This window comes from Caretta caretta, chromosome 12 (genome assembly GCF_965140235.1).
Source record: "Caretta caretta isolate rCarCar2 chromosome 12, rCarCar1.hap1, whole genome shotgun sequence".
In the NCBI taxonomy this organism is placed as follows: domain Eukaryota; kingdom Metazoa; phylum Chordata; order Testudines; family Cheloniidae; genus Caretta; species Caretta caretta.
Window position 1 is genome coordinate 10522848 of NC_134217.1, and position 25501 is coordinate 10548348.

The 25501-nt window shown below is 41.5% G+C and overlaps 1 protein-coding gene and 1 long non-coding RNA gene across 2 annotated transcripts in view; one reads left to right on the forward strand and one right to left on the reverse strand.

The window, feature by feature from the left end:
* The window catches only part of LOC142068652 (uncharacterized), a 47355-nt gene extending 25925 nt beyond the window's left edge, over positions 1 to 21430 (forward strand). The window contains exons 2-3 of the long non-coding RNA XR_012664551.1: positions 11377 to 11459; positions 15297 to 21430. This is a non-coding gene — a long non-coding RNA (uncharacterized LOC142068652). The remainder of the gene's footprint in view (positions 1 to 11376; positions 11460 to 15296) is intronic.
* Positions 1 to 25501, reverse strand: part of SMPD3 (sphingomyelin phosphodiesterase 3) — a 251983-nt gene that overhangs the window by 6717 nt on the left and 219765 nt on the right. The window contains exons 5-8 of the mRNA XM_048870564.2: positions 21424 to 21579; positions 15270 to 15359; positions 13626 to 13689; positions 2025 to 2187 (exon numbers count right to left, since the gene is read on the reverse strand). Of these exons, the coding sequence (XP_048726521.2) occupies positions 2025 to 2187; positions 13626 to 13689; positions 15270 to 15359; positions 21424 to 21579 (473 nt within the window). The remainder of the gene's footprint in view (positions 1 to 2024; positions 2188 to 13625; positions 13690 to 15269; positions 15360 to 21423; positions 21580 to 25501) is intronic.

Consider the following 25501-nt stretch of genomic DNA (forward strand, 5'->3'; position numbering starts at 1 on the left):
TCAACAAAATGGCTATGCAAAATGGCTATGCAAATTCATAACCCGGACAAAACCAAGTATTTTCCCCTCACCTCCATCTCCGAAAGAGCTGAACTATTTTTTTTTCCCAAAAAAATTCCATCAGGCTGACATCTGGCACAGAGAATGTCAGCTCAAATTGACTGAAGTTTCACAAAGTCATAAGGAACCAAAACCAGGGTCTTCTGATGGGAAGTGTTGGAGCAACTTTAACTACTGATGTTTCCAGGGATGCCCCAACAATTTTTCCACCATCTATCTCTGTGGAGCCATCCCCAATGCAGCTGCTGATTCCATGCTTCATCCACCAAATCTGTGCCACACTCAGCCCCCACCTTGCAGCCCACCCTGCCCAGGTGCAATGTCACTTCCCATCTCTGAAGAGGGACACAGGCTTCTAGAAGAAGGGGGAGGCTCCATGTGTGGCCGGGAGCCCTAGTGCGGGAGCTGGCCCCAAAGCAGCAGTGTTGGTCACCCACTACCCACTCAGGTTTGGCTCCACGGCCCCTCTCTCATGATGGGGCAAATGGGGTGGTACAGCAGGGCCAAACTGGTGTTGCGACATGCTAGACAACGCGTCCCCACACAACTCACATTTAGCCCCACAGCCCCTACATTATGTGTACAGGGGTCATAATACCACTCAAATTTTAGCCCCTCCATCATGACGAAGGAGCCACATGCTAAAATCTGAGGAGTGCTGCAACCCCTGTGCACTGTGGTCCCAATGCTGCTCACTTAATTTTGGCCAAAAAGACATGATTGAAGGGCTGCCAGGCCAAACCTGAGTGGGCAGCGGGGCTATCCGTGCTGCTCTTCCTCACCACTGCCAGTGGTACGCACGATTCATACTGTGCATATGGCTGCGGGCATCATAGGGTGCCCCTATCTGCACCAACTGTATAATTTCACAAAAAACTACATGCCATCTTAATTTGGCTCCCTTGTGCGCATGCATTATGATGATATTTAAGTATGCAATCACATTTTTTTTCCTTCTGCCTCATTCAGTGGCCTTATAATGAGACATTTTGGGCAGCCTTAAGAATAGGCAGCTTTATCAGCTCTGCATATAGTATCACATAGCAAACAGGTTTAATATTACTTTGAGGGCCTCCCAGATTCACGGTGCATTGGCAGTACAGTGTATTTATTTTATCATCATCATCGTGTTACACTGGCCAGGATATTCTATAAGGTTTTGCAAAAGTTCAAAAATTGGTGACCATCAAATGAAAAACTAGAGAGTAATGCTAGAGGGCATAAGAAAAAGCACCTTCTGCCCCACAAAATTACCCCTGCCAAATTTAAGGCTGGAGGAGAAAAAAATTCCCATTTTTATTTTGTAACATCCTTCCACTTTCCAACAATCCGTATGCAGTATTATCTGTATTACTGTAGCTAATAATCCTACCACCCTAGCGGCCCCTACCAAGACTGGACTCCATTATGCTAGTCACTATATAAACATGAAATAAGGGAGAGTAGAGGATGTACTTATTGGTGCTATGTGAGATATTAGAATCAAACCCATTTGAACTGAGCCTATTTTTGAGATCTGATGCGTTCTTGCACAGAGCCCATGCTCATGGAAGTTTGGCAAACATTATCTTAGGCTGCTTAAACACTTAAGTAGTTGGTTAACCTCTTTACCCCACGCCACTTCCAAGACACCTTCTCTCACTTCCAAGAAGTCCTAGACCTCACAGGACAGAAGCAGGAGAGAGGGTCTGAATGGTGAGTTCCCTTTGGAGATGTGAGTTTGAATTTAGCCCTATGCGCAAATCTGCAGGGCCTTATGTGCCATCCAAGCACTTTACATTCTGAAAAAAACAAAGGAGTACTTGTGGCACCTTAGAGACTAACCAATTTATTTGAGCATGAGCTTTCGATTAGTCTCTAAGGTGCCACAAGTACTCCTTTTCTTTTTGCGAATACAGACTAACACAGCTGTTACTCTGAAACTTTACATTCTGAGTTACAGTTCACTTCACGGTAGAACTCACCACTTTCCATTCCAGGTAGACACCGTCTTCTGTGTAAAGCATGTAGTCAATCCTCCTCCCACTGCCTTTTAGTGATGCCTTCCTCCCCTTTTGACTTGAACTATGGTTCTTGCTGGTGGGATAGACCACGTATCCTTTCCTCCCTTCTTCACTTTCCAGCACCCTGGTTTACAAAAAACACAAGCCTGTTAAATATCTCCCAGCTCTACCCCTATGTGTAGAATAAGCTATCATCAGTATTTTTAATGCAGCCCTCCCCTCCCCATCCCCCCCACCCCCCACGCACATTGTGTTATGTGCTGTCCGGAGGAGTCTACAGTGTAAATAGTAGTGGAGTGAAATCCATTATTTCAGGCATGCATTTTACAGCATAAGATTATATTAATCTACAGCTGACTGAGGGGACAGTTCTGCTTGGATGTTCTCACAATGAGTCTCAATACGGATATCCCACTATGTGTGTGGATCTGACCCTGATGTCACTAGGAGTTTTGCATTGGGAAGGAAAGTAGAATATTGGCATAAAGATCCACCATGTGAATTTGGTATATACAATTACTGCATTTGCAGATACCTGCAGCAACTCCATTTGCAGGCTATCAAACTTAACTGGTCATCAGCATGTGCAATCACAGAAATTTTGAGTGTTAATTTAGGCATGCAGATAGGTACACCCTTTTGTGCATGCAATCTTATGAAAATCTGGGCTAAAATGTACAAACAAATGATTTCTAAAACCAAGTAGTTGAAAATGATTTACTTTACTTACCTGCCAGAACCTGAGCTCAGAGGTCTGTGGTTTCCCTTATAAAAGTTGATTACATCATTAAGCTACATCATCAACTGTTGCAGCAGAAACACTGAGCCATGAACTTGGGTCCTAGCAGGTACAAAGCCTTTAAATTCATCTTGAGAAAAAAAATGACATTTTGATGTCCTGGCTTTTTAAAATGATCATGAAAGGGTTTAGTAGTTAGTGTGTGTGTGTGTGTGTGTGTGTGTGTGTGTTAAAGGTGACAAGTACAGGACTCTTATAAAATGATGTTAGGAAGAAAAATAGTCCCTGATTTTATCATCATCTCTCAAAATTCCCTCCTTCAAAAGAATCTGAACTGGGACAAGGCAAGAACTGCAACACTTAAGAGGACAGTTTAGTTTTTTGGCAAGTTGGGAGTAAATGCAAATTATAATTGGCTAAAGTTGATTCTTATAAGAAGCACTTTACCCACCTTTACAAGATAATAGCCAACCATACCATGTTATGGTGGATTATTAAGTCTATGGAATATAAATGTATTGCAGTTCATTTGTTTCCTCTGATTAATTTAAATATGAATGTTCTGATAGTTATCTAAGACCAGACAGATTATTTTTAGTAACCATCTTATAAAGGGAAATTTTCTTTCATATAGGATGTTTCAAATTTGGACTGTCATGTAATTTAATTGTGTTAAATTAGCTTATTAAAACATTCTGATCCTGTTACATGGAGAGTCAGACTGTTCATTCTACAGCTTGTTTCTGAAAATTGTGCTCTTTGTGAAAGTCTCATTTAGATTCAAGAAAGTGATCTGGCTATAATCAAGCTGACCTCTATTGAAAAGCAGCAGCCCACGCAGACTTGGGAAGCGCAAATTAAATAACAAAGTTGAGCAAAAGCTGTGCAGAGCTGGACAAATACTGGGATGGGGACAGACACACACACACACACACTTTTATATTCACTTCCTGTGACCATTTCAGTGACTGAGTTATCTGCACAAATGTTTATGGAAAAGGAATTTTCATCTCAAATACTCCAGGACAATGAATTTTAAATTTGTATGCTCAGTAAAATTAGTATCATTTATATGTGAGGGGATGCTGCTTGATACAGCAGGGTGTATGCCATGCCACAGAAGTTGCACATAACTACTCCATGTGAATGTAATAAGTTATGCCAATATGATATACACAGCAATCTAAACTTTATAGGGCTGATGCCTCAGATAGGACCTAGGACACAGGAAGGAGAAAGGGTTTAAAAAAAATCTTCCAAATCTTTTCTCCTTGAGAGATTTAATATCCCCAGGAGGCTTTTTTTAAAAACTTTCTTGCCTATTACAAAATTTATGACTCCTCCAATTAGAGCATGTGACTATAGTGGCCAATCACAACTAATCCGCACAGCTCATTTTTAATACTGAATATCAGACTGTTTGATGAATCCACACAGTAAAGCAACACCTGCAAAAAGTATGATGCATGAGTGAGAGAATGTGATCTGGTATCTGACATTCTGGAGTCAATTTCACTCCACCTGCATAAAGCTTGGGTAAGCCATCCCACAAACCAGGGGGGCAGGAAACTGTGTAGGCCCCATAGCCCTTCTGCTGATGTTGTTCCAGCTTGTGGCATGGAATTGTGGACCACACACTCTCCACACACATTGCATTGGGGCCACTGAATCTTCATAAATGTAGATCTGAATCCCATCTCTTGCCTGGTCCCTAATGCGGCCTTCTGTGCTGGACTATGGAGACCTTGTTCCAGTATAGAGCTCCGGTACTTCTGTAAAACCAGTGAAAACTCCACCCGCCACTCCACCTCCACAGACCTTGTGTGGTGTTTAAATGATGCAGATGGCCTTGTGTTGGCCCTCTGAATCAGGGTACTTTTCACCTTCTGAGAGAAGAAATTACTTGCCCTAAATTAAAAGCTCAGCATTACAGCTAAGACTCTTTCAAAATGGAAGTGTGTTCACCTCTGAACAATGGTGCAATGTAGAGTCCAAGTTGTAAAAGATCAATATCTACCTTATTAACTTGTCCCAGTTTTACGGAAAGATTAGTTAATAAACAGCTTGCTCACTATTTATGCTTATTATATTCTTCTAATGAGGGGGTCAGGCTTGTTCTGGCTCATACGATAGTTCCCATTACTTATCCTTTTAATAAGGGACAAGTCTGTGCTGTACCTTCATTGACTAGTCTAAAGCAATTAATGATGTGGACGGTGATTTTATTAATAGACTGTAGGAGATTGGCATTGATTGTGATTTGCTGAACTGTTTCCAGAGCTACCTATGCCAATATAAACAGTTTGTTAAACTGGATGGGTTTATATCACAGCCAAATTTTATTACTGAGGGATTTCTGCAAGCATCTATTTTAAGCCCAATCTGGTTTGCCATCTACATTAACAATATAAGTCGGACAGCTGGAAGCTCCTCTCCCTCTTTATGCTGATGATACCATTTTAGATTCTCTATGCATATCAGTTATGAATGAGCTTTGTAAAAGTTAATTAAAATGCTTTTAAAAATCTAATCAATCTAAAATCATTAATGTAATGTGGATTCTAAAGTTACAGATAAATGTTTTTTTATTAATAGTACCTGCAAATCACTGGCCAAGGCCTGAAGAGGAAGTTACTCCCTTGTGCAGTAATGATGGTTCTTCGAGATTTGTGCCCGAATGGGCGCTCCACTTTAGGTGTCTGTGTGCCCCTGCACCTCTAATTGGAGATTTTCGATAGCAGTGTCCTGTTGAGCCGCGCATGTGCTCTCCCTCCCTCGTGGTCTGCCTCGAGGCTATTTAGCAACGCACAGGAGAACCCCCCCCTCACTTCCTTCTACCACAGAGCCCTATAGAGAACTCCAAAGTAGAGGGAAGGAGGGTGGGTTGTAGAGCACCCATAGGGATACACATCTCGAAGAACCATTGTTACTGCACAAGGTGAGTGACTTCCTCTTCTTCTTCGAGTAGTGTTCCTATGGGTACTCCACTTTAGGTGACTCCGGAGCAGTACCCACCACTGGAGGCTGGGACTTCGGAGCGGAGTCTTTTACTTCAGAGAGTACTGTGGAGTCGAAGATGGTGTCAGCGGCCAAATCATCAGTGATCACATAATGTTCTGCGAAAGTATGGACAGAGGCCTCAATCCTTACTCTATAGATAGGGGAGATAGGGGTATCCCTGTGGAATGTGATTGAGGTAGGAACTGATCTCATGGAGTGTGTATGGACAGAAGCAAGTTGCGCCCTTGCTAAGCGATTAATGCAACTAGAGACTCATTTGGATAGTCTTTGAGGAGTTATCACAGAGTTTATCTTTCTGTGGACGAAAGGAAGAATTTAGGGGATTTCCTGAAGTCCTTAGTCCTGTCCAAGTAGAATGCTAATGTCCTTCTAATATCTAGCATATGCACAATTGTCTCTCAGTTGTCACAATGTGGTTTTGGGAAAAAACAGGGAGATGGATTTGTTGATTCATATGGAAAGTACAGAAAAAGTAGGGAGAAACTTGGGATATAGCCTTAGAGTTGTTTGTTTGTTTTTTAAAGACAAAGGCCGTGAATGATGAGTGTGCCATCAGGGACGCTTTTCTCCTATGTGCCTAGCTGAGGTGATGGCAATTAGAAATGCTGTCGTCATGGACAGGTATAAGAGAGAACAAGTTGCCCTGGACTCGGAGGGAGGTCTAGTCCAAGCCTTGAGAACTAGATTAAAGTCCCAGGCTGGAGCGGGTGGTGTCACATGGGGGAAGAGAGTCCCAATGCCCTTAAAGAGTCTACGCATTAGTGGTTGAGCAAACTCTAAGTGGGAAGCCATTTTCGCCATGAGATGTACCTTAAGAGAGCTGAGTGAGAGTTTAAAATGTCATGAAAAATCAGAGGGAGGAAAAAAGAGGTTGGGTCTGTCCGTTTGGAATGGTACAAACTTTGGAGTCATTTCCATTCTGTAGATAGGTATGTGGAGTGGTCAACTTGTGGTTGTGTTATAACGTGTTTCAGCTTGTCAGAGCATTCTGCTTCTAAGCCTTGGAACAAAGAAAGATCCAAGCCTGGAGGCGGAGGACCCAGGGGTTGGGGTGAAGGGTCAGCCCACTGTTTTGAGAGAGTGGGTGAGGAATGGGCTGACGTCAGAGGAACAGGAGGGCACTTGCCATCTATGTCAGGTAAGGGAGCCAGACTTGTCATAGTCAAGAGGGGCAATCACAATCTTGCTTTGTTGCGTTGGATTTTCAACAGAATCTTGGATAGGGTAGGAAACTGGGAAAAGACATAGAAGTGGGCCCTGTCCGCTGGGAAGATGAGGGCAACTATCAGTGAATGTTTCCCCAATGGGGGCTATATCTTGACACCTGTGAATGCTGTATACACTCATTGTCATGAGAAAATTCTAACTGAGACTGTTGGTTATCCCGTTCTGTATCCCTTGTAGACAGACAGCTGAGATGAGTGCATTGTGATGGGTGCATCAATTCCAAAGTTTGAATGCTGTCTTGCAGAGAGAGGGCGATCTGGCAGCTCCTTGGCAGTTAATGTGATCTGTATGTTTTGTATAAAGTCTATCATAACCTTTGTGTGTGTGGGTTGTTTTTTTGTTTGTTTGTTTTAAATGAAAGGCAGAGTTTGTGCACAGGCACTCCTGACAGCCCCTAGCCCCAAAAGAGTGATATGGAAGGTCATTTCTGTGGAAGGCCATTTGTCCTGAACCTTGTTGCTTTGTAGGTGAGCTCCCCAGCATATTACAGAGACATGTGTCCCAGGGTGGTGAATGTGGGTAGTAAGTGGAGCACTCTCACTTGTACTACATCAGGTTGGTCTTGATACAGTCCAGTCACTGTACCAGGGTTAGTATGCCACTACAATGAGGTGAACCTTGGAGACTACCCTGTGTGGAGCAGTCTGTACCTATAATGATCCTGCCCCAAAGGTAAGCAGTAGGAAATCTCCTGCACAATGGTTGTACTGAGATATGGAAGTAGGCACCCTGTAAGTTCAGGGCTAAAATCAATCTCTTTGCTCTAGAGCTGGTCCTAACTGCTGTGAAGTAAGGTGACTTCTGAGTGGTGTGACAGGTGTACAGATGGCAGCTGATGCTATCATTGTTCAGGCCCCCGACCAGCTCAAAGTGCTTATAAGAGGCAGTTTGAGAGGTCATGGACTGGGTTGCAGACTGTTCTCACTTTTGAGACCTGGGCCTCTTACACTGTGGCTCATAACAGCACAGAGATGGTGAGTACTGAGAAGATTGTGATCTGTGGTGTGGTTGAGAGGTATATCTTCTCTTCTGTTCCACAGCGTAGATTCCTAAGGAGTGTAGTGTGGTCCGAGAATATCTGTCTTCTCCGCAAAGAGTTTGGCCCTTCAAATTGGAAGTCTGTAGTTCTTTGGGCAATCTAGAGAGGTGTGGCGAACAAAAAAAAAAAAAAAAAAAACCCACAACCCACCTCAGTACCACTGTCATGGAGACTGGGCGGGCAGCTGTAACAGCTACATCCAGTGGTGTCTCTAGGACCGGTCTAGCTCTTAACTGACCTTCTCTAAGAATGGTCTGAATCTGTTCTTTTTGTGTTTCCAGTAATGTTTCAGAAACATCCTGGGTTTCCCAAGATTAACAAAATTGTTTTGGCCATGACAGTTTGGTAATTTATGACTCTAAACAGTAATGCTGTTGATGAATACGCCAACTTGCAAAGCCTGATCATAGGGAGTTGACTTCGCATTATGTTGCTTGCTTCATGCATTAACCACATCCACTATGATGGAGTTGGGTTACAGATGTTGAAAACAAAGTCTGCCTCTTTGGGAAGAGATGTAGGGTTGTTTGTGTTTACACTCTGTTGCTGGTTGGTGCGATGGAGGCTGTCTCGGCAAGACTATTTTGGCAGGATCTAGAATCATCTCATTAATTGGGAGGACAGTTCTAGATGAGAAGGTAGTGTGCAGAATGTCCACCAACTTGTGATGTGTATCTGCCACCTCCTGTAAGGGAATCTGCAGCTCGTCTGCCACCCTCTTGATAAGATACAGAAAGTTCTTAAATCTTCACCTAGTGATGAGGGGTGGGCAGCACACTCTCATCTGGGAGAGATGAGAAGTGTGCTGAAGAGGTAGCTTCCTCTTCAGGTGGTTTTTTTTTTCCCCTTCTTTCCTGTTCTGAAAAAGCTTTCTCCTGTCCTGGCTCAGGTGCCAGGCTGTAGCAAACCATCTGGTGGACTCTCCCTGAGAGACACCGGAGACGGTCGTGCCATGTGCGTGTATATACCCGAAGAGTTACAATATGGCCTTGGGAGGAAGAGGCAGGAAGGCAGGCACGGGCGGTTGGCATGATGGAATTGGGGATGACCCTTGTAGTGTGGTGGTGGGCCACCTTGAGGGGCCAGGGAATGATCTCCTCCTTGCCAGTGTCAGATTCGTCAGTGGGTAAGGGTGCTGCTGACTGGGGTATTGGCAGTATACAGTCCAATGCTAAGAGCGATTCTGGGTGCCGGGATGTGCTCGATACCGGGGTCCTGGTACCAAGTAATGGGGATTGTGGCTCTTCCCCAATCATCAGGTCTCCACAGTACCAGAGCTCATGCAGTACCACAGGTTCATTTGGTACCACAGAGAAGGGTCCGTGGTACATTGTTAGTACCGATAGTTGGGCAGAGCACTCCTAAATGAGAGTTTTGCCCAGTACAAAAAGTTTGTTGGTGCCACTTTTTTAGAGACAGTATGGTAATTGTCTCTCTCTGGGTACTGAGGCCACAGGTCTCCAGAGTATCAGAGTACCTGTGTTACCATGGGTTCATCCGGAACCCCGGAGGAATGTCTGAAGTCAGTATCAATGGTTGGGAAGGTACAGAACACTTCCTAGATGGGAGTTTTGTTGCATCTGGTACCAAAGGGTTTCTCTATGCCGCTCTTTTAGAGATGGTACAGTAACTGTCCCCTCTCCTTAGGGGATGGTACCATTGCCTCAGAGCATGAAGGTGGAAGCCTCTGGTGTCTCTGTGTCGCTCTTTTAGAGATGGTACGGTAACTGTGCCCTCTTGGTGCAGTAGTTGCCCAGATTAGAGCTCAGAGCAGCACAGAGCTTCCAGAAGCCCCTTGTAGGTGCAGAGAACAGAGCTCAGAGCAGGGCAGAGCTCACAGCAGGAGATTCCTCGGTATTGTCCTACCGAGGCAGGAGAGGCACCGCTTGGGGCAGAGAGAGCCAGGCAAGCCGCCGGACAGGGGGTGTTCTCCTCTAGCAGGGAGGAATATGAAGAAGAACATCGTCTTTACTTTTTTTTTTAAACTGAAAAAGAAAATAATTATGAGTCTACTAGATGTCTGCGGAGAGGGGGGAATGCCCCCAGACAGGGAAGGAAAGTGAAGTTCTTTTCCTTTTTCTCTTTTCTTTTTAAACCAAAGGAATAAAATAAAACAAATACTAGCCTGAGTACTTTTAGGGAGAACAAAGGTAACAAAACAAACACTACTTATGCTAATGACACAGATAAGGAAGGGACAACTGCTCCTTCCCTCAGAGGCCAAAGGCGGTAGAGAAGGAAGTGAGGGGGGTCCTCCCCCCCAGTGCTAAGAGGCAGACCATGAGGGAGCGAGAGCACATGTGGGGGGCTCAACAGGACACTGCTACCAAAAATCTCCGAATAGAGGTGCAGGGGCTCACAGACACCTAAAGTGGAGCACCCATAGGGACACTACTCGAAGAAGAATCCAAGTTCCAATGCTTCCCTCCTATAGGGGATGGCCTCTCTAAAGCCTTAAATCACTTTCAGAAAAGTTATGAAAATCCCTGTCCTCCTTTAGGGCCTGATTAAAAGTCCATTCAAGTCAATGCCAACTGTGTCCACATATCTATTCATAGGGCCTAATCACATCAGCCACACTATCAGAGGCTCGTTCACCTACACATCTACCAATGTGATATATGCCATCATGTGCCAGCAATGCCCCTCTGCCATGTACATTGGCCAAACTGGACAGTCTCTACGTAAAAGAATAAATGGACACAAATCAGACGTCAAGAATTATAACATTCAAAAACCAGTCGGAGAACACTTCAATCTTTTTGGTCACTCGATTACAGACCTAAAAGTGGCAATGCTTCAACAAAAAACCTTCAAAAACAGACTCCAACAAGAGACTGCTGAATTGGAATTAATTTGCAAACTGGATACAATTAACTTGGGCTTGAATAAAGACTGGGAGTGGATGGGTCATTACACAAAGTAAAAACTATTTCCCCATGTTTATTCCCACCTCTCCTCCCCACTCCCTCCCTCCCCCCCCCCCGCAGTTCCTCAGACGTTCTTGTCAACTCCTGGAAATGGCCCACCTTGATTATTGCTACAAAAGGTTCCCCTCACCCCCCCGCTCTCCTGCTGATAATAGCTCACCTTACCTGATCACTCCCGTTACAGTGTGTATGGTAACACCCATTGTTTCATGATCTCTGTGTGTATAAATCTCCCCACTGTATTTTCCACTGAATGCATCCAATGAAGTGAGCTGTAGCTCACGAAAGCTTACGCTCAGATAAATTTGTTAGTCTCTAAGGTTCCACAAGTACTCCTTTTCCTTCCACTGACTTCAGTAGGCTTTGGATGAGGACTTCAGAGGATGAGGGAATTGCTAAGTGTTCCAAGAGAAGAAGAACCCCAATGCTAATCTTGGCAGGTAAGAGGTCTTTCATTTAATCCTGTAACAAAACTCCTGAACCCTTTCTTTCAGTCATACTTTATATTACGGTTGCACATAAATAGTTTCTAGATAGTTAATAAATGACAGATGTTTGAATAAATGGCTAATAAATTAAGAGTTCAGTGGGTTGCTTATAACAATCTATACTATTCACCTATTCATGCATGTAACGTAAGTATTAATCCTTTATAAACCATTTATCAATGTAACCCATCTTCATTACTAAATGCAAATAGCTCCTTTTATGGTTCGGGTTTTTGTATATTTGTTTTTTATTTTAATAGGAACAGTAAATCTGTTCAATGACAAATTGTCCCAAAGGAGCCCTTGAAAATTAATCCACAAAAATTTTAGGGAGCTCCGGTTTGTAAGTCTCCCTGCCTGCACTTGGAGCCAAAAAATGGGGAATCGTGCACATGCATATTTACACGTGCAGATTTGCCTGTGCAGGCCAACTGGACCCCTCTTTTACTTGCATAAATGCCTTTAGTACAGGATAGTTTTGCATCTTGTACATCTGAATGGATGTGCCTGCAAATGTACATGTAAGAGAGGGGTCATTTGGCTTGCACAGGCAAATATGCAAATGTAAATAGATTTGTAGATTTTGGAGGCCTGTTGAGAAGTTTACCCTTAATAACTGCTCCTAACTGCTGATTAATAAGGTGTTCCTAAAACAGGCTACAGCTTGTAAATTGTTGAATATAGGCTAGGTACAGATTTTACCTTTTAAAATCTGTAAGTTCCATACAACTAAATTTTAACTTAGTTAAGTTTCATGTCTACCCTTGTTTCATATATTTAACCAAGTTTCAAACAACCTTATTATACTACAGTGATATTTCATTTATAGACTTGCTTCCAGAAATTCTGTAGAAAGTATGTTTTGATACCATGCAGCAGCTGGATCTTCTGTACTTATCATTATGATTTATACAATCTACTAATGAAGACAATGTCCAAAGGACAAGCACATGCTTGTCTGTTAAAGATGTTGCTCAGCAAAGTACTAAACTAGCATCGGAATTGCTTCAACAGTATATTATCTAAGGTCTCGTATAGTCCTTAAAGAAATGTCTCCTCAGGTTTTGTCAGCCTTTGGTAAGTGGTCTTTTGCAGCAGTGAGTTGGAACATGCCCAAGACATATAGCTAAATCAAACATACCATGAAAATAAACTGCAAGTACAGGCCAGTACTACTGGCTGATACTCAGCTTCCCTCCCCCCCCGCCATGGCATGTTTGATGTAATGATCATCTTCTCTCCTTCTCTCCCCTTCCCCCCGGGGTTGGTTTATGTACAATGAATTATGGGAGCTTTCTACTACTATGACAGCATCTACATAACCTCACCGGGTTAGTCTGGGTTGAGTTGTAGTTCTTGGGCCAGTTATTTTATTCAACCAGTTCCCTCATTGTTAGTACTAAGTCCACCGGACTGGTCAGGTGTGGAGAGATCTTCAAACAGGCTGTGTTAGGGCCAGTCTAGTAGCATTCAGACCTTTGTTTTGTTGTCCTGTTCCAACAAACCGAATGTATACAGAGGTGTGAATTCACTGAATATTAGCCAGCTTTGAATTTTATAGTGCATACCTCTTTTGATAATATGGTTAATAGCCACAGGTTTTGGAGTCACGATCCAAACTTCCTCAAAATTCAAGGTTGGTTAGACCCAGAGTTTACTTAGTCCTGTTTCTGTCCCCCCACACACCCATTTCATTTTTTAACTGTTTTGGTGTAAATCTAGTGCTGGTTAAAGATGTCAGAGTTACATCTCTAGAATCTGAAGTCTTCCACTTGGGTATAAGACAGCATGACTCCCCTATCTGGCTTGGGCAGTAATACGATAGTGCTTTATCCTTTTATTATCGATACATATTTACATTATGCCACATTCACAGTATTCCTGGGGGTCAGGCAGGACCACCTATAGAGATGCAAAGTAAGTACAGTTTCTAGAATTAATTAAATCCTTAGTACCTCTGCTGCTGTTGCCAAATCAAAGGTAAGCAACATTTCTCAAAGGCAACCAAACAGCCATCAGATAATAAATTTTAGTCACTTATAACCTGAATTAAAATATTAAATGGAAAATGACAAACTAGCTTTTCAATTAATAGTGAAAGAGAGAATGAGTGCATACTTCTGTAGGTTATCTGGAGTGCACACTTCTTCGTCATACAATCCTTCAGGATCTAACAAGGTACCTGTGAACAAAACAGAAAACGTGACTAACTCAGCATATCTATTGCTACTTGCACCTTGCGTAATTACTTGTAGCTGTGCAAAGGGAGGGGAATCAGAAAGTGTTCCTTTCTGATTTGATAGCATTTTATACTCACTTAGCACCCTTATATTAAACCGACTGCATTTGCTTTGGACATGTCCTCCCTTCAGGGACTGTATCTTGCCCATGCAGGCTATGCTTTTGATCTAATGGGACTCTTCCATGTCAGAAGGAATGCAAAAAACCTTCTAATTGCAATGAGGATGGGAATGCTTGCACTCAGTTCCTCCATCCTCGCTCTTTCTGATCCCTTTGTGTCTCTTCTCCCTTGCCTCCTGCACAGAACCTCTCCCCTCCCTGCCCCCTGAGCTTTTTAAACCTTCCTGGCGACCTACCCTCCACTCTGTTGCAGACATGGTCTATTTTTTTCTTCCTCATTCTTCCCCACCACAGAGCTGTACACTCAGTGTTCCTCACCTGTTGCTATTTCCAGGCCCTGATAAGTTGAAAACTGGCTGCAGGGAGGCAGGGTTTAGTGTATATAGGCTATCAGCAAAAGGCTTCAACAGCAGGGAGCTGGGGTGAGACTCCCTCTCAACTGCCAGAAACCCTCCTCCCAACCCTGTATATTTGTACTTTCTACCTAACCCTTAAAAGCAGCCAAGTGTCCACATCTGAAATTTTTTCTATCACCACCTCTGCAATGCTGTCTGGGTAAACCACTGCCTTGACTCCATCTCCACTGAAATCCCTAGGTCTTGATTGTAGGTATCTGCTTCTCTTTAGCTTTTCCAAGTCTCAGATTTCCTGAATCTTGCTGTCTACTTTCTTCCACATGTGACTAAATACAACCACTTCCTCAATCAGTCAAATAAAGGTAATTAATTAAAATGAATCCTCCTCCACTCCTGTTTTTAAAGCTTTTCAGTGGAAGACCAGTGAGCAAAGTAATCTCCAGTGTAACTCAGTTGAAATCAGTGGAATTACACCAGGAATAAATTTTTTCCTAAGGTATGCCATTTGAACTGGATGTAAAAATGAAAACAGTGCCAATGGAATTGTTTAATTACCTTGTCACAAACAATGGTTTATAATATCAGCAATTAATGGGGTTGGAAGAGTCAGATCATAAGCTGAATACTTCAGTTTACATATAAATAGCTTGGTGCAACTGAGAGATTAGAATTGGAATACAAAGAAACCACAATGGTTCAACTGGGTTTTAAAAACTAATTTTAACGTCGCTAAACTGTGGCAGGGTACTTGAGTAGTCTTCGAAACTGATGCCATGTTCAATTCCAGCAGGGGCTGCGTTTTGGCAGAGATCACCTCATCCACTATCTGGGTACAGTGTATAGTACAATAAAGCATTCTGAGGTTTGCAAAAGATATGACATGGGTTGAGGACAGTACTTTTAAACCATAGTTTGTAAATATTTAGTCCCCACTTAATTGCTGTTACTGTCCCTTAGTTATACCATATGCTGCCTGGAGGTGGTGTCTCAGGGCCACATAAGGATAAAATAGGTTGCCTCTGACAGTTTTGAGACAAAACCTTACCAATTGCCCATGATTTTTCCTCCCCAGGACCAAGCCGGCATGGATCTTTGTAGCGTGTAAACAGGGAGTGCTGCTGCTCCAGCTTGTCCTCTGCAAGGAAATAACAAGTCCAAGGAAAAGCAAATCAATCACATAGTGCAAGCTTTAAAATACAGTGCAAAAACTGGTACGATGCAAAAGCAAAACTTGACTCTCCAGTCTGTGTCCTCAGCTCATGCCCCTGGAAAGGAGAGGAGGGTCCTTCCATCACTCTGAAGCAACCTCTCTGTTCAAGACTACAGCAGCACTAATTTAATTTGGAACCTGATTTCATTTTGGTTTCTAAGGTGATATAAGCAACATTCTGTAATGAATTTTAAAAACACACACACAAAAAATCACAATAGTAGTCAAGATTCTTAACTATGAGCTACATTTTATAAATTCTCTAAATCTTAGTCCTCAGATTTGACAAAAGTATTTCCTAAATGTCTCCCTTTCATCACTAGTTTAATGCTAAGTCGACAGCTGAAGGAACTGATGCCCCTTATTTATCTTCAAAACAGGTCTGATTGCAGGCAATGGCAATGTAGATTTCCCACCTTGCCTGGGTAATTTACATAACCCCTGTCCTGGAGGGACCAGTCTCCATGCCTTTTCGATTTCTAGTCTCTGCAAGACTGCCAACAGCATACCAATTAGTGCCAGTTGTGGGTGGTGGCACACAGTGGGTTAATATAACTCATTTCAACTGGCCCATTGAACAGACAGCAAATGATGACTTTTGGGCCCTAATTACCTGGGCTGGATTTAAACTGGTGACCTAAAGGTGAAAGACCTTAGGCCGTTGAGATTAATGGCATTAAAAATGTTACCTGTATATCTCAAATCCTCCAAAACTGTAAATCATGAAAAATAGGCCACTTTCCTATCCCTGGTCCTCTCCACCCCAAGCCTCTACTTCCTCATTATACTGCCTTGCTGCACCTTGTCTTAATTAGGAGCCTAAACTCTTTAGGGCCAGATTTTTAAAGGTACTTGGGCACCTAGAGGTGCCCAATGGGAGTCAGGCATTGCCTAATTTTGAAAAATTCCAACGAGGCACCTATCTGCATTTTTAGGTGTCTAAATACCTTTTAAAAATCTAGCCCTTACTGTTACTATGCATTGATAGAGCACCCAGCATAATGGAGTCCTAATGTCATTGGAGCTGGTTGCTGCTACTGTATACAATTAGTTAATATCCTATTCTCAACTTCCTGAACTCTCCAAATGCCCCTGCCAACAAAACTCCACTAAGTACAAAGATTCACTGTTGGAAAATATAGCACTCTAAAACAGAAGAAAATGTCTAAACAACAACAAAAAGTGATTCACTGCCGAATCCTGCCCATCTGATTTTTGGGAGCAATTAATGGGCCTGATTCTCCATTGCCTTGCACTATATACTGATGTAAATGACTACACAATGTAGGTATTAAATGTTAGACAGTGCAGAACTAGATCCGCTGGCTTCATATTGACAATACATATGGTGAGTTGGGTACGTATATAGTTTCTGCAGTGCAGTTGTTGAAGTTAGAAGCTTGTGGTATGACTGCCTTACAAGATGCACTGTTCATGAAACACTTAGGTTACATAACAGACTGAAAGAGACAGAGAAATGGTATTTTGTGTTGTGATATTGTTATCCTGAGTATTAAAGTAGTACAAATTACAACCAGAATACTACATGCATTTTCAATGCTTAATTTCTGTCAGAGCACAATTAGTACCAATTATTCTACTTCAAGTCTAATAGCAAATATATGCCTCTAGGATTATTTAATGTAACAAACTAGTACTATTGGCACTGGATCAAGGAGAATTATAATTCAAGGTACACTATTGATTATAGTAAATCTCGTATCTAGTAGGATTTGCAGGATCAGACCCTCAAACTGAAAATACCAACACTGTTGTAAATCCAATAATATTTTTTAAAACCTTTTAAACTGAAAGCGTCCCTTGACAATCTTCTTCTTTGCAGCACTTCCACCGTTTTAGAATTTCTTATCAACAGTTCAAGTTCCCTCTAGGGATCCTTGGAACATTCACAAATGCCTGCACTTGGAACTAATGATGTCATTTGTCACAGTCTATTGTCAAGGCAACAAAATCCATAAATGTGTATGAAAATGGACACACTCAAAAACAAGGGAGGGGGAACTTCTTTGAAGTTTGAGCTAGATGCATCACCTAAGGAGGACATTGATCTGCAGCAACAGGAGCAAACCAGACCTGCTTCTACAGGACAGCAACATTATTCTTGGCAAGGGATGATGCTGTGTGACAATCTCAATTCCAACTAGAAGGGGTCAGAAAATGCAAACACGAATGTTCAGTCTGTAGCCACGTTCGTACTAACCATCTACTACCCCGAGGCTGTTACAGGCTCTTATGTTATTGTATCTGTTTTGTCCCTAGCTATAGGGCCACAGGATCCCATTCTTGCATTTTGTTCAGTGTATCTTACTGAGCTGAGAACTGATACCCCTATTTCAACTATTGCACCCGCAATGTCTCAGCTGCCATCTTTAGAACCACAAGACGATTCTGGGGCTAAGCAGTAATAAATTAGCAGTGACATCTTGGAGGAATTGGAGAGGATCAGAAAACTAGGGTATTTAAGATTTGACAGGTACACTTAAACCAAATCCCTCCGATCTCAGCAGGTTATTGATTTTGTTCAGGTATTTTTATGTAAGGACCAGATGAAATCTGTACAATTTTATTTCTTCAAGTTTTGCTCTGTCACAAGGTTTCATATGCCTATAAACTTTCATCAGCGAAGCCATGGAAAGGAATAACATTCTGTGATGATTAATACACTTTCATACAGCAATTGTTACTATTCATGGCTGAGAAGTACAGCCTAGCCCCTCTCATTGAACGGTTTTTTCATCTCATAGCGAAAGGTTTAAAATATAATAGATTTCCATCAGAGTCAGACTACATCGGCCTGACATTAAAGACAGCCTTATAATAAAGTTCCTGATAACTGAGAATTCAATGTACTGATGTTAGAAGTGTGATAACTCTCTAGTACTAGGGTACAACTGACTTGCTGCAAATGGCCCTAAAACATGGGATGACCAAGGAACTTGCGAATGTAAGATGGATTAATGGTATAACTTTCAACAAAGAGTTAGAGCTAGATTTTCATGGGAGCAAACAAACTATTCTACAATTTCACAGTTTGTAAAGAAAGTTGGCATGTCTAAAAATATTCAGTTAATATTTTTTTCCTTAAAACCTTCCAGACTCTTTACAGTGCAAAATTGGTAAATATCAAGATTTAGTACTTAAAAATACAAAACTTACATTTTCAGTCTAAAGTACATTACCTAACAAAGATCTGTGACTTTTTAAATTAAAAACATTCCCCTGCAAAGTTGTAAACACAAATACTGCAGCACTGTTCTAATTTAATGCATGAGAACCAAAAAGTGAGACTGACTATAAATAGAAAATGAAAGTGATCAACTTAATTTCAACTTCCATTTCAAAAGTGCAAAACAGTAAACTTCATAGCTAGCAAAAGTAAAAGATTTTAAATGCTTTTAATAATTTTAATTGTTAGCAACACATCTAAGAACAGCTTTTACCTTGATAGCATCCCCTTTAACAATGGTTAAGTTTCAATAATTTAAACCCCTATGCAAACATGCCTACAAAAACTCAACCACTGTACCCCGGTTCACAAGTATAAAAATAGATTGTCAACCAAGTAACATCTGACACTTGGATAGAATGCACATACTATGTTGTACAATTGCTACATAGTGTATAAAAAGATTATTCTAGCTCATTCATTGAGTGAAATATCATGTTTTCAAGCCAGGAAGCTTCTTTTATTTAAGATTTGGAGCAAAGCTACACAAGCATGTAAATAACTGAATTCTGATTTGGCTGTATCTGAGTTCAGCTAAAATTGATTTACCTCTGAGCCAATAAAGTATAGGGAAATTTTTGCTTTACTAATAAACTCCGGTCAATAAATCTTGACTTTCATTTCTAGAATGCTGATTCATAATTCCAGATGCCAGCTCAGAGTGTCTGCCAACTTCATGTTCTGTTCTTCAGATACCTTTCTACTCAACTTCAGGGTTCATTTGAGATTGGAGATGCAATAACTAAATTGACCGTGAGCATCTGATCCAAAGCTGAGCATGGTAGGTTATTCATCTCCTGAGAATCCTGGCTGCCAAGTAGTAGCACAAATGAGACCAGACTAGGCAATGCAGGGGCAGTCAATATTTTGAATTTTTTCATTTGAACATCTTTCTACCCAAACCAGATTAATTAACCTCTTCAGTGGTGATCAGCACTATATTGATCTCATCAGCCATTTCAAAAGAAAAGCACATGATATGAGAGGATAGTCATTATTTTGGACTGTACTGGAGGTATCTTTTTCTTTGACATAACTGGTACACCCAGCTTCCTTAGAAGGGATAGATTCCCTATGGACACTAATATCTCCACTAAGCAAATGGGCATGAACAGTGACTACGAATCCATAAACCTGCTGGTCCTAAACTTTAGATCCCAATCTGAACACTTGAATTTATCTCTAACCTAGCTGACTAAAAGCACAGTATAAACCACTATGCATAATAGAGAACATTTTAAGAGACTCGTGGGGATCATGATTCTTCCCACCCCTTGTCTTACTGGTTCGCACTCTGAGGATCCTAGTGGATCCATCTCTTTGTATGCCCATGTAGTAGTGGTAGCTCAGACACTGACCTTTCCTCTCAGATGTAGCCCTCTCCATGCCTTTTGCCATCTCCAGGCTGCACTGCTATAATGTGTTCTATTTAGAGTACCATTTGAAGTCATTTGGATGCTTCAGCAAAAGCAGTTTGCAACTACCTGCCTATTTAGTGGGGCACGCACGCACACACACACACCTGTGCTTTACACCCTGTCCTGGCTTCCAAGCTGCTTCTTGGTGGTGGTAGCTAGTATCTATAATGCTGGCTGTCTTAGACAACCCCTCTCCCTATACTCTTCAGAGCAGTTGCTGTTCTGGCAAAGCTTGTGTTGTTTGGGCCCAGGGTTAAACTCCTTTGAGCAAGCAGTAGGACATCACTAGCAGACAGCCTTTGGTTCTGGAATTTGCTCTCTCCTACAGTCCACCAGAGTCCAAGTTCATGGACTTTTGGAACATAATGCTAGACTTTTTTTACTTTTACTTTTAGAACATAATTTGGAAGGATCCCGCATTAACTGGCACTAGTGGTAGAAGCTGGGATGGATTTTTTTGATTTGTGCCAATTGCTGGTAATAATTGTTTTTTAATTTCTGTGGTATGCCCAGCTAGTATAGTGATGAGCCAGCTAAAATAAATTCACATCTATTTATGTAACTGCCTATACACACTGTGCAAATCTATACAAACACATACAGTTCATGCCATTAAAAACAACATTTACTGTACCATGTTTGACTTTATCCTAGTGTGTGAGATATTCTTTACTCCGAATCCCACAGTAAATTTAACATCTATTGGTAGTAAATGTCTATTTTTAATGGTGCCTTCTGCCCTCCATATAAGGAATAACTTCCAAAAAATAAGTTAAAAGAATATTAAAGTTGCAAATTCAAGTCCTTAAAGTTAGTAAATGCCAGAATTAAAGTTGCCTTCGGAACATTAATTCAGCCCCCTTGTGCGTATACATTATGATACAGTCTTCAATTACATAGTTATGTAAGATTTTTTCCACAGGTACCCCGTGATTATATGCCTGTTGATATATATTAGTAACTAGAAAGAAAGGGCCATAGTGACAATAAAAATGCAGAGGAGATAAGAGCCACCTTTCTGATTCTTCTAGACTTTGGTGGAGATTGTCAAAGGCACAAATGATAGAACTGCCCTTTGTGCCTTAGAAATCTCCCCTTTAATGAATAGGTGTCTCTTAAACATTGGGTTTGCCCACTCAGATTAACAATCTTTACTCCCATTTTTAAAAGTTTTTATAGCAGTTTATTCTTATTTAAATGTGATTGCAAAAGCCATATACAATTGCAGATCACTGCTCTAAAGCAGTTAGACGTGACATTACAACAACTTACTAGCTCACTGTGATGCTACGTATTCGAGAGGAAGGAAAAAAGCTTGATTTACCAGATGAGCAGTTGTCAAAGTTGAGGTCTCCACAGATCACATCAAAAGCCACCAGCTCCTCTGGATTGGCTGTGCTGGAGGAGGAGGTAGATTTTCGGAAATCAGCCAGCCAATCTTGAAGCAGATCAAGTTGCTCACATCGAACAGTAGTGTCTCCTATGGGAAGCACGAAGTAAAAATGCCTGAGTACAAGGGAATGTGCTTAAAACAATATTTAACTTTACAGATAGATACTCTGAATGCTGCATGCCTCTCGTGCAGTTAACGAACACTGTTAGGGACGTAAAGCAAAATACACAGGAGGGAGATAAAAAGAATAAAAGCATAACCCACTCCAATCCCTCCTACCCACCCTCTCCCTAAACAAGCCCTTGTATTTCATCTTTTCTCCTACTGCAGGGTGTATATTTAAACAATTTGGGGAAAGGAATATCTTACTATTTGTATGTAAAGTGGCTGGTATTGTTTTGGACAGTATGAATAAAATTCACCCTCTGTGCAGAGACCTTTCACAAAGCCTATACACTGTGTAAGTCCTTGACATAAGGTTGAAGTGGGACTTAAATGGTTTGTAGACCTTCTGCTGGCTCTCTGCAAAGGGGTGAATTACACTCTCTTTAAATGTAGTTTTTATATGTAATTTGTATAATATTAAGGTTGCAAAGTAAAGCAAGTTAAGTTAAGAAGTTCCAGAATTAACGTTGTATACGCATTATGATACAGTCTTTAATTTCATGATTGCAAACTATTTTGTCCACAGGACCTCCACTCCATTCAGTTCTCAGAATGGATGGTCATTTTATACTCATTGTTTGATATGAGGCTATAGGCTTGCTAACCATTCAAACCATTCATAGGCTACAGAATTATTAGTTTCCCCAGGGGCTTTACTATAGCATGCACCACCGTAAACACCATGGACGAAGAAGAGCTATTTAAGCTATACGACAGTGTTGGCACAAGAACAAATGGGTATGAACTGGCCAGGAATAAATTTTTGCTGGAAATTAGAAGGTTTCTAAACATCAGAGTAGTGAGGTTCTGGAACAGCCTTCCAACTGGAGTAGTGGGCGCAAACAACCTAGTTAATTTACCCTAATTGTGATAATTGTCATAAATGTAAAGGGAAGGCTAACCACCTTTAAATCCCTCCTGGCCAGAGGAAAAACCCTTTCACCTGTAAAGGGTTAAGAAGCTGAGATAACCTCGCTGGCACCTGACCAAAATGACCAATGAGGAGACAAGAAACTTTCAAAGCTGGAGGGTGGAGGGGGGAACAAAGGGTCCTCTCTGTCTGTGTGATGCTTTTGCCGGGACCAGAGCAGGAATGCAGGTCAGAACTCCTGTAAAGAGTTAGTAAGTAATCTAGCTAGATATGCGTTAGATTCTGTTTTGTTTAATAATAAAATAAGTTGCGCTGAATGGGATGTATATTCCTGTTTTTGTGTCTTTTTGTAACTTAAGGTTTTGCCTAGAGGGTTTCTCTGTGTTTTGAATCTGATTACCCTGTAAGGTATTTACCATCCTGATTTTACAGAGGTGATTCTTTTACTTTTTCTTTAATTAAAAATTCTTCTTTTAAGAACCTGATTGCTTTTTCATTGTTCTTAAGATCCAAGGGTTTGGGTCTGTGTTCACCTATGCAAACTGGTGAGGATTTTTATCAAGCCTTCCCCAGGAAAGGGGTGTAGTGCTTGGGGGGATATTGGCGGGGGCGGGGGGAACGTTTCCAAGTGGGCACTTCCCTTGTTATTTTTATTAGACACTTTGGTGGTGGCAGGTTCAAGGACAAAAGGTAAAACAGTTTGTACCTTGGGGAAGTTTTAACCTAAGCTGGTAAAAATAAGCTTAGGGAGTCTTTCATGCAGGTCCCCACATCTGTACCCTAGAGTTCAGAGTGGGGAAGGAACCTTGACAGAGATCATCTCTGAAAATTGAATGAAAATTAATAAAATGTTACAATAACCTATAACAACAAATGTTGGTGTGAAAAGATGCAAAAAAGAGACAGAGACAGACTGTATCAGTCCAAACAAAAACACCTACTTATGTAATGCAAGGACTGTGTTACGAGCACGCCACATAAACAAGAACAATGCAAGACCAGAAATCAATTAATCAAAATTGGTGTCAGAAATTAGGCCTGCTGGTGGACAAAATAGTGGGTGGATGGACTATTCTGCCCTTCACTCCCTTTCAGTGTCCTTAAAATAAAAGAAGCTTTGAGATCAAAGTTGTTACAGAGGAAGTGAAGGGACAACTGCTGACTAAAAGAAGGGGAAAGAGCAAGCTTCACTATCATGGCTGCCACCGTCATTTATCCTTGAGATCCACTGTAACATCAGTGGGCCTTCGTAGTCCTGATCCCAAGAGCTGTCCTTACCAGACCGATCTAACAGAGGAACTCGGATGACATTGCCACCTCCACCAGTTCTGGCTGATTCCTTACTGCCACCAGGCATGTGAGACCTTGTCACCCCAATCCAATGAGTCTTTTTTCTTCCCCACCTTTTTTCTTCTATTTCCTATGCTTCTCCTGTTGTCTTCTAACAAGAGTCTGGCTTAGCTGGCCAAGACTGCATATTTTGCAACATTACTGTAAGCCTGTGAGCAGAGGCAGATAAAAGCAATCCCCTAAACAGCCTGATGAATAAATTTGCCAGTTCTTGGAGTGGTTGAAAAGCTTGTATGCTGTGCCCATGTTTTTCCAGCAGTGAAGTTGCAATTGAGCGTAAACACCAAAGAAAGAACCTGCATTTTCTTTCTTTCTTCTGCTTTTGTGTGTGTGTGTGTGTGTGTGTGTCTTGTTTTGCTTTCTAGGAAACAGGATTGGACTTTAACAACAATGGTAGCTCCAGCCTCTCTCAATTAACTTCTTCTTTCCCCCCCAAAAAGAATACCCTCTAAAGACTAACTCCAGAGAAAAGGAAAGGGAACAAAGGATGTTGTTAAAATGAAAGCCTTACTTAATATGTTACATTTCAAATGCTTTAACTGTTTTTTCTTCATTTTCTGTATCTTTAATAAAAGGTTTAAAAGGATTTTTAATTGTTTGCCATAGTATTTAGCAGGCTGAGGTCTCTGTATATCAAACTTTGTTTAAAATCATTTAATGTTGGACAGCTACAGGATCATATTAACACCTTTGACTCTGTGGGCCCATATATTCCATCTAAATTAATACAACAGATAATCATCTCCTTTTTCCTATGCCAAGGTTGCGTTGGGCCAATCTTATAAGCAGATTCCATGCAAGTCTGTTTTAAACCAGCATTTGAGCCTGTTGGGGGTTGCTAGGATGGCTTTATATACTGTATTGTACCACTGTCTTCTTGGACATCTCTGGACTCTCTCATTTTCATAGACAACACTTTTGGGCAGTTTTAAGATGAAGCTTGATAAATTATGAAAAGGATTGTATGACACTGTTCCCTGCAATAGCAAGGGACTGCATGAGATGATCCAGGAAGTCCCTTTCAGTCCTATTTAGCATCTGCGTGTTACACAGACACTGACGGATTTAGCTTCACAACTCCTCTTTCAAGGGCAACTGAAGCACAGACCTTCATGTCAAAAAATGGGTACCCAATTCGAGAGCCCTGTGGCCTGATTTTTCAGATAATTTATCATTTTCTAGAACCAGCCCTGTGCTGCCAATAATACTCCATCCATTCAGCACATCATTGAAGAATGACTTTCCTCTGGGAAGAAACTGGTGGATCCAAACAACTGAACACTCAAAGAAGAAGAAACAAAATGTATGCAAAAAGAAGTACTTGTGGCACCTTAGAGACTAACCAATTTATTTGAGCATAAGGCTTTCGTGAGCTACAGCTCACTTCATCGGATGCAACCGATGAAGTGAGCTGTAGCTCACGAAAGCTTATGCTCAAATAAATGTGTTAGTCTCTAAGGTGCCACAAGTACTCCTTTTCTTTTTAAGGTAGCTTTAGAGTCTTTCGGTGTTCGCAGAGACTCCTCCATGCCATCTGCAAATAGCCGGACTCATCAAAAAAAAGGTCCTGTACTGTACTCTGGACCTCTTTCAGAAATTCAGAGAGTTGGAGCCAGGAGGCTC